General features: G+C 39.8%; 1 protein-coding gene across 1 annotated transcript in view; it reads left to right on the top strand.

Annotated features, from left to right (window-relative positions):
* DNTT (DNA nucleotidylexotransferase) overlaps window positions 1–17,502 on the top strand; it is a 1,045,168-nt gene that overhangs the window by 631,721 nt on the left and 395,945 nt on the right. Inside the window, exon 8 of the mRNA XM_053692399.1 lies at window positions 8,043–8,145. Within this exon, the coding sequence (XP_053548374.1) occupies window positions 8,043–8,145 (103 nt within the window). The remainder of the gene's footprint in view (window positions 1–8,042; window positions 8,146–17,502) is intronic.

Below are 17,502 nucleotides of genomic sequence, written 5' to 3'. Positions count from 1 at the left end.
AATGTGCTTAAATAGTCTCCTGTTTTGACAGCTTTTAAATTACAGATATACTTGATACATAAACACACATATGCCTGAAAACAATAATTCTTTGGGAAAAATATTGTGCACTACTTTAATGTCAAAATTCACCTTAAAGGGATGGGAAATTCAAAATTATGAGCATTTTTTGTTGTTGAAATTTTTTTAATTCCCTTCTATTATCAGATTTACTCTCTTGCGGCTAGATTACGAGTTTTGCGGTATGAGTGAAAAAGCAGCGTTAAGGCTCATAACGCTGCTTTTTCACTACCGCTGATTTTACGAGTCTTGCAGGTTTAGGGGCACCACACACTTTTTTGACGTAAGTTAATTTGCGTTTTTTTTTCAATGGGACTTCCATAGCGCCGATATTACAAGCTTTTTCTGTGAGGCCAAAAAGTGAGCAATACAGCCTATCCCGCAAGATTCGTAATGCAATCTAAAGTCAGTAGTTATGAGTTTTACGCTACAAAGCTGTAGCATAAAACTCATAACTAAAGTGTTAAAAAGTACACTAACACCCATAAACTACCTATTAAAGCCTAAACCAAGGCCGTCCCGCATCGCAAACACTAAAATAAAATTATTGACCCCTAATCTGCTGCTCCCGACATCGCCACCACTATAATAAACATATTAACCCTTAAACCGCCGAATTCCCGCATCGCAAACACTAGTTGAATATTATTAACCCCTAATCTCCCACCCCTAACATCGCCGAAACCTACCTACATTTATTAACAGAGGGGAATTACAGAGCACCAGCTAAACAGACCTCTAGCTCTGATAGATTGGCACCTAGTTGCTAATAAAGGGTTAACAATGTATAGTGGAAATATATCAGAGAGCCAAACAAAGTAGGCTGGGTCAAGGATCAGCACAACAAATACCAACGATAACAATAAGTTGATAAAGAAGTAAATAAAAAGTATGGTTTAATACAATGAGATACAATCCTAATGTAAATGTTGTTAGACAACTTGATACAATTCTATTAAAATGTGGTTAAACTCTGATAAAAACAGCATTGATTCATGGATCCATGTTACAAGTAAAGTAAAAGCATCAGGTTTCAAAAATTTAAAGAACAAGTGCTTGCGGATGGTATGGAGCTTAAATGGCTAAAATGGGAGGCACTTAGTAATGACTCCAATAGAGTAGCGGACTAGTGGAAAAACCGGATAGGATAACCGGATAGAATTACATACAATAGCAATAGTGTAAAATTGTGTGATACATGGTAAATAATGAGTGATGTTTGATGAGGCAAATGCTACAACAACGGATGTTTGTAAAGGGAAAAGAATAGTCCCGGCTCACACCATAGGTTTTATTTATGTGTTTAAATTTTTAGAAACTTAATCTTAATAATGCTGAAAAAAACTCCTAGATAGGTATGGAGCGTGACAGAGGTACCTTTGACGATTACTTAGAAGGAAAAATGTGATCGTGTGGCGTGACAAAAATGGTGGTTGTTAAAAAAGTGAGTATACTCAAATTAGAGATGTAGAGGTGAAACTAAAACTCAAATCACAACGGAATTTATAAACAAATAACAATAATGTGAAATTAGTGATCACACTAATAAAGACGTTAGAATCGGTTAAAACACAATAAATTTGCAACAAATTACATAAACAACTGTAGAGAGGATCTCCGGTACCAGAGACTGCTGGGCTGACAACTCAGAACTACTGAATAGTGTCCGTTTGGGATTTAAAAATAACAGATGGTGATGCAATTTGGAATGAGTCCAAACTCCGGTAAAAAATGGAATGCCTCGTTAGCAGTCTATCCTAAACATAAATCCCATATCCAAAAAAGTCATGCAATAATTTTCTTTGAGGGAGTATGCCAAGTAAATAGGTCCCAATGTATAATCCAAGGTTAGTGTCCCTTACCTGTCAGGGAAAGAACAAAAATATACAGTGCAGAGGGTTTCTGTAACGTGAACACAATTAAAATGCTCCTTACCAGTCACCAGTCAACGCGTTTCGGTCCTCACTGACCTCTTTCAGGAATATGTTTTTATGCTTTCACTTTACTTGTCACATGGATCCATGAATCAATGCTGTTTTTATCAATGTGTAACCACATTTTAATAGAATTGTATCAAGTTGTCTAACAACATTTACATTAGGATTGTATCTCATTGTATTAAACCATACTTTTTATTTACTTCTTTATCTACATTTATTAACCCCCAATCTGCCGCCCCAACGTCGCCGCCACTATACTAAATTTATTAACCCCTAAACCTAAGTCTAACCCTAACATCCTCTAACTTAAATATAATTAAAATAAATCTAAATAAAAATTGCTATCATTACCTAAATTATTCCTATTTAAAACTAAATACTTACCTGTAAAATAAACCCTAATCTAGCTTCAATTTAACTAATAGTTACATTGTATCTAGCTTAGGGTTTATTTTTATTTCACAGGCAACTTTGTATCTATTTTAACTAGGTAGAATAGTTAGTAAATAGTTATTAACTATTTACTAACTACCTAGCTAAAATAAATACAAATTTACCTGTAAAATAAAACCTAACCTGAGTTACACTAACACCTAACATTACACAACAATTAAATCAATTACCTAAATTAAATACAATTACCTACATTACAAAAAACAAACATTAAATTACACAAAATAAAAAAGAAATTATCAGATATTTCAACTAATTACACCTAATCTAATAGCCCTATCAAAATAAAAAAAGCCCCCCCCCAAAATAAAAAAAAAAACCCTAGCCTAAACTAAACTACCAATAGCCCTTAAAAGGGCCTTTGCGGGACATTGCCCCAAAGAAATCAGCTCTTTTACCTGTAAAAAAAAATACAAACACCCCCCAAAAGTAAAAACCCCCACCCACACAATCAACCCCCAAATAAAATCCTAACTAAAAAAACCTAAGCTCCCCATTGCCCTGAAAAGGGCACTTGGATGGGCATTGCACTTAAAAGTGCATTTTGCTCTTTTTCAATTGCCCAAACCCTAATCTAAAACTAAAACTCACCCAATAAACCCTTAAAAAAACCTAACACTAACCCACAAAGATCCACTTACAGTTTTGAAGACCGGACATCCATCCTCAACGAAGTCGGGAGAAGTCCTCAGTGAAGCGGCAAGAAGTCCTCAATGAACCCGGGAGAAGTCTTCATCCAAGCTGGCAGAAGTGGTCCTCCAGACGGGCAGAAGTCTTCCTCCAGATGGCATCTTCTATCTTCATCCATCCGGCACGGAGCGGGTTCATCTTCAAGACATACGGTGCGGAGCATCCTCTTCAACCGAAGTCTTCTTCTCGAATGAAGGTTCCTTTAAGTGACGTCATCCAAGATGGCGTCCCTTGAATTCCGATTGGCTGATAGAATTCTATCAGCCAATCTGAATTAAAGGTGAAAAAATCCTATTGGCTGATGCAATCGGCCAATAGGATTGAGCTTGCATTCTATTTGATGATTGGAACAGCCAATAGAATGCAAGCTCAATCCAATTGGCTGATTTTTATAAACCTGTAATACCAGCGCTGTAGGTAAGTGAGCGATGACAATAACATGCAAGTTAATACCGCACCCCTCATACCGCAAAACTTGTAATCTAGCCGTTGGTATTCTTTGTTGGAACGTGCATACACTACTACTGGGGACTAGCTGGTGATTGGTGGCTACAAACATTTGTCTCTTGTTATTGGCTCAACAGATGTGTTAAGCTAGCTACCAATAGCGCATTGCTTCTCTGGAACTTTAATTATGTGTTTTCACACTTTGCATGGGACAGTCAACACCAGACTTTTTTTTTTTTTTTAAAAAGAAAGATAATCCCTTTATTACCTATTCCCCAGTTTAGCATAACCAACACTTATAGAAATAGACTTTTTACCTCTGTGATTACCTTGTATCTAAACCTCTGCAGACTGACCCCTTATTTCAGTTCTTTTGACAGACTTGCATTTTAGACAATCAGTGCTCACTCCAGGGCAACTTCACGTGCATGAGCTCAATGTTATCTATATGAAACACAAACTAATGCCCTCTAGTGGTCAAAATGCATTCAGATTAGAGGCAGTCTTCAAGATCTAAGAAATTAGCATATGAACCTCCTAGGTTTAGCTTTCAACTAACAATATGAAGAGAACAAAGCAAAATTGGTGATAAAAGTAAATTGGAAAGTTGTTTAAAATTACACTCCCTATTTAAATCATGAAATTTTTTTATGGACTTGACTGTCCCTTTAAATGCAGTTCTATGCAGGCACCGTGCAATAACTTTTTTTTATGCACTTTATATTCCTAAAATCATGGGTGGAACTAAACCTCACTGGGCCTCAGGACAAAGGCTGTGACAGGGCCTTTGATGTCACCAGTGCTCTTTCTGGCTGTTTGAAATGAGCAGAAGTTTAGCCAAGTGAAAGAGGAGCTCATTTTTGTGACTGTCATCCTTCCCATTGGTACGTCCGCAGCAGTAGATATGCAGCTGCCTTCCTATACAAATATGGCTTCAGGTTTTTCCATATGGCAACAACGTGATGGTCATCGTGGATACTAAGAGGAGCCAGGCACAATACAGATCATCACACAGAAGAAATAAGAGCGCTAGTTTAAATTAAAACATAACCTTTATTGGTTATTAAAATTGGACATACAGTCAATTCAGAGCAGATAGAGATGGGATACCTCTAACTGCTCTGAATTGACTGTATGTCCAATTTTAATAACCAATAAAGGTTATGTTTTAATTTAAACTAGCACTCTTATTTCTTCTGTGTGGTGGACTTTATATGCCTTAAAGAGCGCTAGTGTCCCTGCCTTGTTTCCTGCAACTATCCCCGGAGTACCTAGCACTACTTGAATGCTGTATTCAAAAGGTCCTACGGAGCCATGGTGCCGGTCTGTGAAAGAGGCACGGCGAAAGGCAGTCCGAGGATTGGATGAGTCCAAGTGAAGGATTTGAGTGACGGCGGTTGTAGGTGCTATCCTAACTATCCGGTTGTTGGATCGTCTGCTGTAATTTGGATACGCGCCCTGGTGGGTGTGGAAGCACAGCGCCTCTGGAAAAGTCCCGGGTAGTAGATGACTGCGTCGGATGAGAAGCGAAGTTACAGAGTGCAGAGGAAGTGAATTAACCTAACGGCTCTCCCTGTAGGATTCCTGCTGAGCCCTTGAGCTCTCTGAGTTGAAGTAAATAGAGGTGAGACTGTATCGTATCACATAACATGTCCACACTGTGTGTATAATCACTGATACTTAAGCAACATTACTCTGGGTACACCGTAACTATTTATTTGCAGTGTGTGATTAGCAGGACTCTTTTTAATATACTTTGTTGTTTGTGTGACTGGTTCCCTCACTTTGCTTTTGGTTTTGTACAATACAGATCATGCCAGGGCTCCACCTGGTTCCCCCTGTAGCAAAGCAAATACTGATTTCAGTATCAGGCGGGACTACCTTGAGGTGCAAGCTCAGTTTTGATTATGAAGCCTATAGTATCACCCCTGCCTTAAATGATTATTTAAACGTTGTCCCTTTCATTAACATTGGAAATAGTAAAATGTATTTGATGGTTATATGGACATTAGTCCAATTTTCTCACTATAATGCAGGGCATAATATAATTTAAAAACATAGCTTATAATTCTTACATTATTTAATTTTTCCCATCAAATCAAAAGTCCTATTTTATACATTCCCTCGTGGAGGTGGCTTAGTTGTGGGGGGGAAAAACTACAGATACTGATGTATGTGTTCTGTATTTAATTATATAGTAAAAGCCTGTAAATGTGAGAGTGATATTAACAGAAGTCATTGTATGCTGTCAGCATCTATCGATGTCCACCCAAACATTAGTAAATTGGCCCCCATGCCTGCTCAGAGGGTCAGCAGTAAATTGTATGACCAAAATTATGTATTCAGAAGCAATAAACACCACAGCCACCTCTCTAAACAAGCATCGTGTTTCAATAATGGCGCACAGGTCCTCACAGGATATGTGCGTATGCCGTCGAAAAACAGTAACTTTTACTAGAAGCATTTCTGCTAATGAAAGCATATTGCAAAAATTCTTATAATTCAAATTGAAATGCACCCATGCACATTTAATTAATTACTTTTCTATGCAAAAAAAATGTTGCCTTCCCATATGTTATAACACCAATGTCGGTTCTGCTTTCAGAAAGCACTTTGTATTGCCTGCTTGTGAATTATTTCTTTATCAATTCAGGTTTTGTTAATGGTACTGTAATTATTAATTATTAGTAATTATTGGTAACATGCTTTTAATGAAATCATAAAGCACATTAAAGTGATTGTCAAGTTTGTAAGTATTTGCTGGCTACTATATAAAATTACTATAAAAACAGGGGCCCTTTAATTAATTTTTTTTTTCAAGACGCTGCATTTCTAAAATATTTACCATTTAGAGATGGTAAACATTGCACCATTCCTCTGCCCGCATCTCCTACTTTATTTAGCTGAGCGATGACAAATCCGGCTTCATTTAATTGTTGCTGGCCCCATGAGCAGGATGCCAAGTGGGACACGCAACAATTGGATGAAGCTGGATTCATCATCGGTCAGTTAAAGAAAGTATTAGATGTGAGTCGGAGGAATGGCGCAATGTTTACCATCTCTGAATGGTAAATATTTTAGATATGCAGTGTCTTACATTTTTTTTTATAAATTAAAGTGTTCCTGTTTATTATAGTAATTTTATATAATAGCCAGCAAAAACTTAAACTTGACAATCACTTTAACAAGAAGGGGCGCGATCAAATATACGGCGCAGGTTTCGGCGCAAGCGTGGGAACCCACGCCCCCCGTAATATCACCTCGCACATCGGGGTATTACATATACTGCGCCGTTAGATGCTAAACTGGTGTAAGTAAGACAAACTGGCGATCTTCTGAAATGTGCGCAAATACACATTTTAGTCGTCGCAAGTAACTTACGCCAGTATTTTCTCCATGGAAAGTGTCAATAAAGAGTAGTTTTATGCAAATTAGGCTAACACTCGTAAAAATGAACCGCAATTTCAAATATAAATGCGATTGTTCTTTGAGCTACAGCACACTACACTGGAGTGGAGGATTAGTCAGAGTAGAGAGAGGGGCGCAAACAGAGGAGTTAGTTAGGTTGTATTGTTGTTTGATTAAGCTTGTACACTTACACATATTTTTACATATTGCACACATTCTGCATACATACATACACAAAATAAACCACACTTTTTTTTCTAACACCTCACACATTTTATTTCAATTTTACAGTGTGATAGGCTGAGAGTTTGGTTGTGATTGTGTGTGATTGAACTGGGAGTGAGTGTGAGTGTGTGTAGTGTGATTTAGTGTGAGGATGGCAGTGAGAGGAGTATTGGAGAGGACAGGAGGAGCCGTGGGGTCCCCGTCAGGGAGTTACGTTGCTTTTTTAGTCAGTGCAAGGGTTACTGCGCCTGCAATTTGTGGCGAGATAAGAATGGAGTAGATTCTCTGAATTCTGTGCGCGTAAGTCCTTACGCTGTATATTGGATACCAAATTGCGCGTCTGTTCTATGTTAGTCTATGGTTAAAAAAAATACGTCTGAAGGGTGAAATATACGCACGTAACTTGTATGCTACGCCGTATATGTAATACCAAAATCGCGTAAAATCTGGCGACGGAGGATTTTGCGGGCAACGCTGCATATGTAATGGAGGCCAAGATATTTGGCATGGAGTATGGGATTACTTTTCTAACAGTTAAGTATTACATTTAGGACAAAAAAAAAGTATAAGTTAATTTATGTAAATCTTTATCCCAATTTTGCTAAAGTAAAGTAAAATAATAGTAAATTCTGGGTAAAAGTAAAAGTCAAATGTCCTAGATTAAATAAATAATTCTACTTTATGGTTACTAACAGCACAAAAAAATATTTCAGGAAAATAAGTAAAAAAAATATGTTGTTCTAGTCATACTTTTATCTTCATCATAAGTGTGTGTTGTAATTGTAAAATAAAGATTTACATTGTGTTTTTACCCCACAGAGGCAAGAAGATAGGACATGATGTGGACCTATTAATAACATGTCCCAGAAAAGGAAAAGAAAAAAATATTTTACACAATACAGTGAGGATACTGGAAAATCAGGTATAAAAATATATTTTTTTTTTTGCTTCCACTTCTTGAACGGCAATATGCACATTTGTATAATTTAGGGTTCGGTTTTTGTATGAAGCACTTAAATTCTTAAATTTGTGAAAGCATTACAGATAGGAATGCAGAATTATATGCTGAATCCTCACCTTGCCCAGAGCACATAATTATTTAATTAGATATTCATTATAAAAAGATGCATATCTAGATTAATTATCACTGCACCATAAGGAAGACAATTTGATACAATATCTGTTGATGTATATGAACTAATTAATTACAACAATTTATGCACGTCTATGCAGAGTTGCAAAGATGTGTGATTACTGCTTAAAGGAACACTAAAATCAAAATTCTATTCGCCATAAAAGGATTAATAATGCACAGTTTACATGACAAAAGGGTTTTTCTTTTTTTTTTCTTTTCTTGATATTCAAAGATTACAATTGTATTTTTTTCCACTACCCCCATAGAGGCTGGAATGTATTCCCTGGAATTTAAAACTCTGACCCTTCAACATGCTACAAAGTGATTGCTTGATATATGCAGGAGCTCATTTATACCTGTCAAAAGCAAATGAGATTAAGGGGCCTATTTATAATGATATGAGTGGACATGATCCGATATTGCAGATCATGTCCGCTGCACATCGATAAATGCTGACAGCATACATTCTCGGCATTTATCATTGCACCAGCAGTTCTGGTGAACTGCTGGTGCAATACTACCCCCTGCAGATTCGCGGCCAATCGGCCACTAGCAGGGGGTGTAGTTGATTACCGGTGATATCTGTCTGCCGCCTCAGAGCAGGCAGACAGGTTATGGAGCAGCGGTCTTTAGACCGCTGCTTCATAACTTGTGTTTCTGGCAAGCCTTAAGGCTCGCCAGAAACACGGGGCATCAAGCTCCATACAGAGCTTGATAAATTGGCCCCTAAGTATGCAACATTCAAGAAAATTAGATAGATAGATAGATAGATAGATAAATCGATGATGTATAAATAGATAGATGATAGATATATAGATAGATAGATAGATAGATAGATAGATAGATAGATAGATAGATAGATAGCCAAAAGTGTGTGGACCTCCATTATACCAAATGCTAACAGGTGCATAAAATCAAGCACATAGAAATCTCAATAGAGAAATCTCGATAAACAAACACTGGCAATACAATGGGTCATGCTGAAGAGCTCAGTGACTTTAAATGTGGCACTGTCATAGGATTCCACTTTTGCAACAAGTCAGTTCAAAAATTCCTGCACTACTACATCTGCCCCAGTCAACAGCAAGTGCTATTATTATGAAGTGAAAGCATCTAGGAGAAGCAACTACCCATCCCTAAAGGGGTAAACCACTCAAACTCATGGAGTGGTAAAGTGTGTAGTATACAATAATCTCCTATCATCTGTTGCATCACTCACTGCAGAGTTCCAAACTGCCTCTGGAAGCAACATCAGCACAAGAACTTCATGAAAACAGAATTTATGCTTACCTGATAAATTACTTTCTCCAACGGTGTGTCCGGTCCACGGCGTCATCCTTACTTGTGGGAATATCTCTTCCCCAACAGGAAATGGCAGAGTCCCAGCAAAGCTGGCCATATAGTCCCTCCTAGGCTCCGCCCACCCCAGTCATTCGACCGACGGACAGGAGGAAAAAATAGGAGAAACCATATGGTACCGTGGTGACTGTAGTTAGAGAAAAAAATTCATCAGACCTGATTAAAAAAACCAGGGCGGGCCGTGGACCGGACACACCGTTGGAGAAAGTAATTTATCAGGTAAGCATAAATTCTGTTTTCTCCAACATTGGTGTGTCCAGTCCACGGCATCATCCTTACTTGTGGGAACCAATACCAAAGCTTTAGGACACGGATGAAGGGAGGGAGCAAATCAGGTTAGCTAAACTGAAGGCACCACGGCTTGCAAAACCTTTCTCCCAAAAATAGCCTCCGAAGAAGCAAAAGTATCAAATTTGTAAAATTTGGCAAAAGTGTGCAGTGAAGACCAAGTCGCTGCCTTACATATCTGATCAACAGAAGCCTCGTTCTTGAAGGCCCATGTGGAAGCCACAGCCCTAGTGGAGTGAGCTGTGATTCTTTCAGGAGGCTGCCGTCCGGCAGTCTCGTAAGCCAATCGGATGATGCTTTTAAGCCAAAAGGAAAGAGAGGTAGAAGTCACTTTTTGACCTCTCCTTTTAACAGAATAGACGACAAACAGAGAAGATGTTTGTCTGAAATCTTTTGTAGCTTCTAAATAGAATTTTAGAGCACGGACTACGTCCAAATTGTGTAACAAACGTTCCTTCTTTGAAACTGGATTCGGACACAAAGAAGGTACAACTATCTCCTGGTTAATATTTTTGTTAGAAACAACCTTTGGAAGAAAACCAGGCTTAGTACGCAAAACCACCTTATCTGCATGGAACACCAGATAGGGCGGAGAACACTGCAGAGCAGATAACTCTGAAACTCTTCTAGCAGAAGAAATAGCAACCAAAAACAAAACTTTCCAAGATAACAACTTAATATCTATGGAATGTAGAGGTTCAAACGGAACCCCTTGAAGAACTGAAAGAACTAGATTTAAACTCCAGGGAGGAGTCAAAGGTCTGTAAACAAGCTTGATCCTAACCAGAGCCTGAACAAATGCTTGAACATCTGGCACAGCTGCCAGTCGTTTGTGTAGTAAGACAGATAAAGCAGAAATCTGTCCCTTTAGAGAACTCGCAGATAATCCTTTATCCAAACCTTCTTGCAGAAAGGAAAGAATCTTAGGAATTTTTATCTTATTCCATGGGAATTCCTTGGATTCACACCAGCAGATATATCTTTTCCATATTTTATGGTAAATCTTTCTAGTTACCGGTTTTCTGTCTTGAACCAGAGTATCTATCACAGAATCTGAAAACCCACGCTTTGATAGAATCAAGCGTTCAATCTCCAAGCCGTCAGCTGGAGGGAGACCAGATTTGGATGTTCGAATGGACCCTGAATAAGAAGGTCCTGTCTCAAAGGTAGCTTCCATGGTGGAACCGATGACATATTCACCAGGTCTGCATACCAAGTCCTGTGTGGCCACGCAGGAGCTATCAAGATCACCGAGGCCCTCTCCTGTTTGATCCTGGCTACCAGCCTGGGAATGAGAGGAAACAGTGGAAACACATAAGCTAGGTTGAAGGTCCAAGGCGCTACTAGTGCATCCACTAGAGTCGCCTTGGGATCCCTGGATCTGGACCCGTAGCAAGGAACCTTGAAGTTCTGACGAGACGCCATCAGATCCATGTCTGGAACGCCCCATAATTGAGTCAACTGGGCAAAGATCTCCGGGTGGAGTTCCCACTCCCCGGGATGGAATGTCTGACGACTCAGATAATCCGCTTCCCAGTTTTCCACACCTGGGATGTGGATCGCAGATAGGTGGCAGGAGTGATCCTCCGCCCATTGTATTATTTTGGTCACTTCTTTCATCGCCAGGGAACTCCTTGTTCCCCCCTGATGATTGATATACGCAACAGTCGTCATGTTCTCTGATTGGAATCTTATGAATCTGGCCTTTGCAAGCTGAGGCCAAGCCCTGAGAGCATTGAATATCGCTCTTAGTTCCAGAATGTTTATCGGGAGAAGAGACTCTTCCCGAGACCATAGTCCCTGAGCTTTCAGGGATTCCCAGACCGTGCCCCAGCCCACTAGACTGGCGTCGGTCATGACGATGACCCACTCTGGTCTGCGGAAGCTCATTCCCTGGGATAGGTGGTCCAGGGTTAGCCACCAACGGAGTGAATCTCTGGTCTTCTGATCTACTTGAATCACTGGAGACAAGTCTGTATAGTCCCCATTCCACTGTTTCAGCATGCACAGTTGTAATGGTCTTAGATGAATTCGCGCAAAAGGAACTATGTCCATTGCTGCAACCATCAACCCTACTACTTCCATGCACTGAGCTATGGAAGGACGTGGAACAGAATGAAGAACTTGACAAGCGCTTAGAAGTTTTGACTTTCTGACATCTGTCAGAAAAATCCTCATTTCTAAGGAATCTATTATTGTTCCCAAGAAGGGAACTCTTGTTGACGGAGACAGAGAACTTTTTTCTATGTTCACCTTCCATCCGTGAGATCTGAGAAAGGCCAGAACGATGTCTGTATGAGCCTTTGCTTTTGAAAGGGATGACGCTTGTATTAGAATGTCGTCCAAGTATGGTACTACTGCAATGCCCCTCGGTCTTAGAACCGCTAGAAGGGACCCGAGTACCTTTGTGAAAATCCTTGGAGCAGTGGCTAATCCGAATGGGAGGGCCACAAACTGGTAATGTTTGTCCAGAAAGGCGAACCTTAGGAACTAATGATGTTCTTTGTGGATAGGAATATGTAGGTACGCATACTTTAGATCCACGGTAGTCATAAATTGACCTTCCTGGATAGTGGGTAGAATCGTTCGAATGGTTTCCATTTTGAACGATGGTACCCTGAGAAATTTGTTTAGGATCTTTAAATCCAGAATTGGTCTGAAGGTTCCCTCTTTTTTGGGAACTACGAACAGATTTGAGTAAATTCCCATTCCTTGTTCCGTCATTGGAACTGGGTGTATCACTCCCATCTTTAACAGGTCTTCTACACAATGTAAGAACGCCTGTCTCTTTATTTGGTTTGAGGATAAGTGAGACATGTGGAACCTTCCCCTTGGGGGTAGTTCCTTGAATTCCAGAAGATAACCCTGAGAAACTATTTCTAGCGTCCAGGGATCCTGAACATCTCTTGCCCAAGCCTGAGCAAAGAGAGAGAGTCTGCCCCCCACTAGATCCGGTCCCGGATCGGGGGCTACTCCTTCATGCTGTTTTGTTAGCAGTAGCAGGCTTCTTGGCCTGCTTACCCTTGTTCCAGCCTTGCATCGGTTTCCAGGCTGGTTTGGACTGTGAGGCATTACCCTCTTGCTTAGAGGATGCAGAATTAGAGGCCGGTCCGTTCCTGAAATTACGAAAGGAACGAAAATTAGACTTATTCTTGGCTTTGAAAGGCCTATCTTGTGGGAGGGCGTGGCCCTTTCCCCCAGTGATGTCTGAGATAATCTCTTTCAATTCTGGCCCAAAGAGAGTTTTACCCTTGAAGGGGATGTTAAGCAATTTTGTCTTGGATGATACATCCGTTGACCAAGACTTTAGCCAAAGCGCTCTGCGCGCCACAATTGCAAACCCTGAATTTTTCGCCGCTAATCTAGCTAATTGCAAAGCGGCATCTAAAATAAAAGAGTTAGCCAACTTAAGTGCGTGAACTCTGTCCATAACCTCCTCATATGGAGTCTCTCTACTAAGCGACTTTTCTAGTTCCTCGAACCAGAACCACGCTGCTGTAGTGACAGGAACAATGCACGAAATGGGTTGTAGAAGGTAATCTTGCTGTACAAAAATCTTTTTAAGCAAACCCTCCAATTTTTTATCCATAGGATCTTTGAAAGCACAATTATCCTCAATAGGAATAGTAGTGCGCTTGTTTAGAGTAGAAACTGCCCCCTCGACCTTAGGGACTGTCTGCCATAAGTCCTTTCTGGGGTCGACCATAGGAAATAATTTCTTAAATATAGGAGGGGGAACAAAAGGTATGCCAGGCTTCTCCCACTCTTTATTCACTATGTCCGCCACCCGCTTGGGTATAGGAAAAGCGTCGGGGTGCACCGGAACCTCTAGGAACTTGTCCATCTTGCATAATTTTTCTGGAATGACCAAGTTGTCACAATCATCCAGAGTAGATAACACCTCCTTAAGCAGTGCGCGGAGATGTTCTAATTTAAATTTAAATGTCACAACATCCGGTTCAGCCTGTTGAGAAATTTTTCCTGAATCTGAAATTTCCCCATCTGACAAAACCTCCCTCATGGCCCCTTCAGATTGGTGTGAGGGTATGACAGAGCAATTATCATCAGCGCCCTCCTGCTCTTCAGTGTTTAAAACAGAGCAATCGCGCTTTCTCTGATATGTAGGCATTTTGGATAAAATATTTGCTATGGAGTTATCCATTACAGCCGTCAATTGTTGCATGGTAATAAGCATTGGTGCGCTAGAAGTACTAGGGGCCTCCTGCGTGGGCAAAACTGGTATAGACACAGAAGGAGATGATGTAGAACCATGTCTACTCCCTTCATCTGATGAATCATCTTGGGCAACTTCATTATCTGTGACAGTACTGTCCTTACATTGTTTGGACGCTATAGCACAATTATCACACCATTTTGAAGGGGGAGACACATTGACTTTCATACATATAGAACATAGCTTATCTGAAGGCACAGACATGTTAAACAGGCTTAAACTTGTCAATAAAGCACAAAAACCGTTTTAAAACAAAACCGTTACTGTCTCTTTAAATTTTAAACAGAGCACACTTTATTACTGAATATGTGAAAAAATATGAAGGAATTGTTCAAAAATTACCAAAATTTCACCACAGTGTCTTAAAGCATTAAAAGTATTGTACGCCAATTTTCAGAGCTTTAACCCTTAAAATAACGAAACCGGAGCCGGTTACAGATTTAACCCCTATACAGTCCCAGCTACAGCCTTTGCTGTGACTTTACCAAGCCCAGAGGGGAATACGATACCAAATGACGCCTTCTAGCAACTTTTCCAACTACTTTCAGGTCCTCACACATGAATCTGCATGTCTTGCTCTCAAAAACAACTGTGCAGTAATGGCGCGAAAATGAGGCTCAGCCTACAACTGGGAATGCCCTTCCTGACTGGAAAAGGTGTCTAACATAGTGCCTGACATTAAAAAATGTTCCCCAAGTTTATAAATGTGAATTATCAGCATAAACATGTATAAAATGTCCAAATAAAGCAATCGATTTTGCCCATAAAAGTGTCTACCAGTTTTATAGCCCATATTAAGCCCTTTATTCTGTTTGAGACTAAGAAAATGGCTTACCGGTCCCCATGAGGGGAAATGACAGCCTTCCAGCATTACACAGTCTTGTTAGAAATATGGCTAGTCATACCTTATGCAGAAAAGTCTGCTAACTGTTTCCCCCAACTGAAGTTACTTCATCTCAACAGTCCTATGTGGAAACAGCAACCGATTTTAGTTACTGTCTGCTAAAATCCCTTGAACCAATCCTGTCCTTGAGGTATGTACACATAAGCCAATATAAGAGCGTATTTTTGCCGGCCCGCGCACCCCCTCTGAGGAAGCGTTAGTGAAACGTTGCGTCAGGGGTTTTCTTTTTAATGTTGCTCTACATTGTATAATAATAGATTATAGAACTAGAATGGGGGGGGGGGTGGAGAGAGGGCGCTTAAAAATAGCACTAGGGGTAAGGGTACTATGGATATAATAATACCTTCTCACTTATAGAGAGGTATAGAAAAACTAAATATGTATATATAATTAATATCAACAACCAAATGTGATGTTAAATAAAATTTAATACAAATATAACTCTTCACATAAAATTGTACATAACATGTAAAAGCCCATAAAATAAGAATTAATCTAAATGTTGCAACACTAAACCAATTAACTATAAAATCATTTAGTACATAGATACATAAAAACAAATATTGAAAGATAAATCTAAGCCTCTATTTAAACACCTAAAAATTGCTTAACTCTGATATCGTTAAAGATCTTGATTACAATGTTGCAAATACTGTTAAATCCTCTAGTTAGTTACGTAACCAATTGCTGGTGGCAAATAACAGTGTGCAAAGCTGCAGATATGCACATATGCAAAGAATGGCTATTGCCATGAATTCAGTCAGTGTTCCAATTTTGTATATAGTTGAATAAATAAAGCTTATCAACTTCTCTTTACACCTATAGCGTGATCCCCATAAAAGAGTGTTAAACACTAAAACCATCAAAGGAGATGCTGGATACAATTCTTATTAGTGTTGCTATATTCCCATAATGGCTGTATCCCAGACTTGTGTAAATGGCAGCCGGTGTAGAGCTGTAAATGTACAAGACAGTTCGTGGCTTAAAATCAGTGGGTATTCCAAATGTTCCTATAAGAGTGTGCAGTTCTTATGGGGATATTCTTACCCTTACTTTGGATCCAATGAGTCTGTGTTATTCTCTGCGTCCTGTCCGGCTCCTAGTGCTTACCACGGCTTCTCCTCCGTGTTCTCAGCAAATTGATAAGGAGAGCAGTTCCGGAAAGTGAATAACCTTGTGACCCCGGTCTCCGTCTGGCTCGCTTCAGCCTGTATACTGAGGGCAAGCACCACTATTAGCGAGGTTTTTCTTTCTTCTAACTTGAGCAAGTTTTTCTGTGGATTACCTCTGTTTCTGTGTGTCCTGCACTTTAGTACTATACGTACACAGGTAGTGAGCGATTTTCCTTCGGTGTAAGCATTAGATCACACTTCCATCGTCATGTTTCGCCAGGTGTTCTGGCTTTCTCAAGATGAAGTGTGAGTTTAGTATGCACCTGTATATAGTAACATATATGCTTTTATTGGTTGTTTTATTAAGTTGTTTCAAGGGCACTAACACCTGGACTGTGGCATGCCGGAGGGGGATCCATGGCAAAACTCCCATGGAAAATTACATAGTTGATGCAGAGTCTGGTTTTAATCCATAAAGGGCATAAATCACCTAACATTCCTAAATTGTTTGGAATAACGTGCTTTAAAACATCAGGTATGATGTTGTATCGATCAGGTAGTGTAAGGGTTACGCCCGCTTCACAGTGCGCAGTGTAGGTGATATACCTGCTCTGACCATGCTTTGCAGACCAGGTATCAGTGGTCAGATGGGCCCTTGCCCCAACACTGTGTGCCAGACATGCCATTATAGCAGACTTATATGGCTTTGGCGTTGCTTTTTGGTAATTAGAAGGCTGCTAAATGCCACTGCGCACCACACGTGTTTTATGCCCAGCAGTGAAGGGGTTAATTAGGGAGCATGTAGGGAGCTTTTAGAGTTAATTTTAGCTTAAGTGTAGGGTAGTAGACAACCCAAAGTATTGATCTAGGCCCATTTTGGTATATTTCATGCCACCATTTCACCGCCAAATGCGATCAAATAAAAATTTTTTTTCACTTTTTCACAAACTTTAGGTTTCTCACAGAAATTATTTACAAACAACTTATGCAATTATGGCATAAATGGTTGTAAATGCTTCTCTGGGATCCCCTTTGTTCAGAAATAGCAGACTTATATGGCTTTGGCGTTGCTTTTTGGTAATTAGACGGCTGCTAAATGCCACTGTGCACCACACGTGTTTTATGCCCAGCAGTGAAGGGGTTAATTAGGGAGCATGTAGGCAGCTTGTAGAGTTAATTTTAGCTTAAATGTAGTCTAGTAGACAACCCAAAGTATTGATCTAGGCCCATTTTGGTATATTTAATGC

The sequence above is a fragment of the Bombina bombina genome, chromosome 9 (genome assembly GCF_027579735.1).
Source record: "Bombina bombina isolate aBomBom1 chromosome 9, aBomBom1.pri, whole genome shotgun sequence".
Lineage (NCBI taxonomy): Eukaryota > Metazoa > Chordata > Amphibia > Anura > Bombinatoridae > Bombina > Bombina bombina.
The sequence above is the reverse complement of the archived record's forward strand: the minus strand, read 5'-3'. Positions and strand labels throughout refer to the sequence as shown.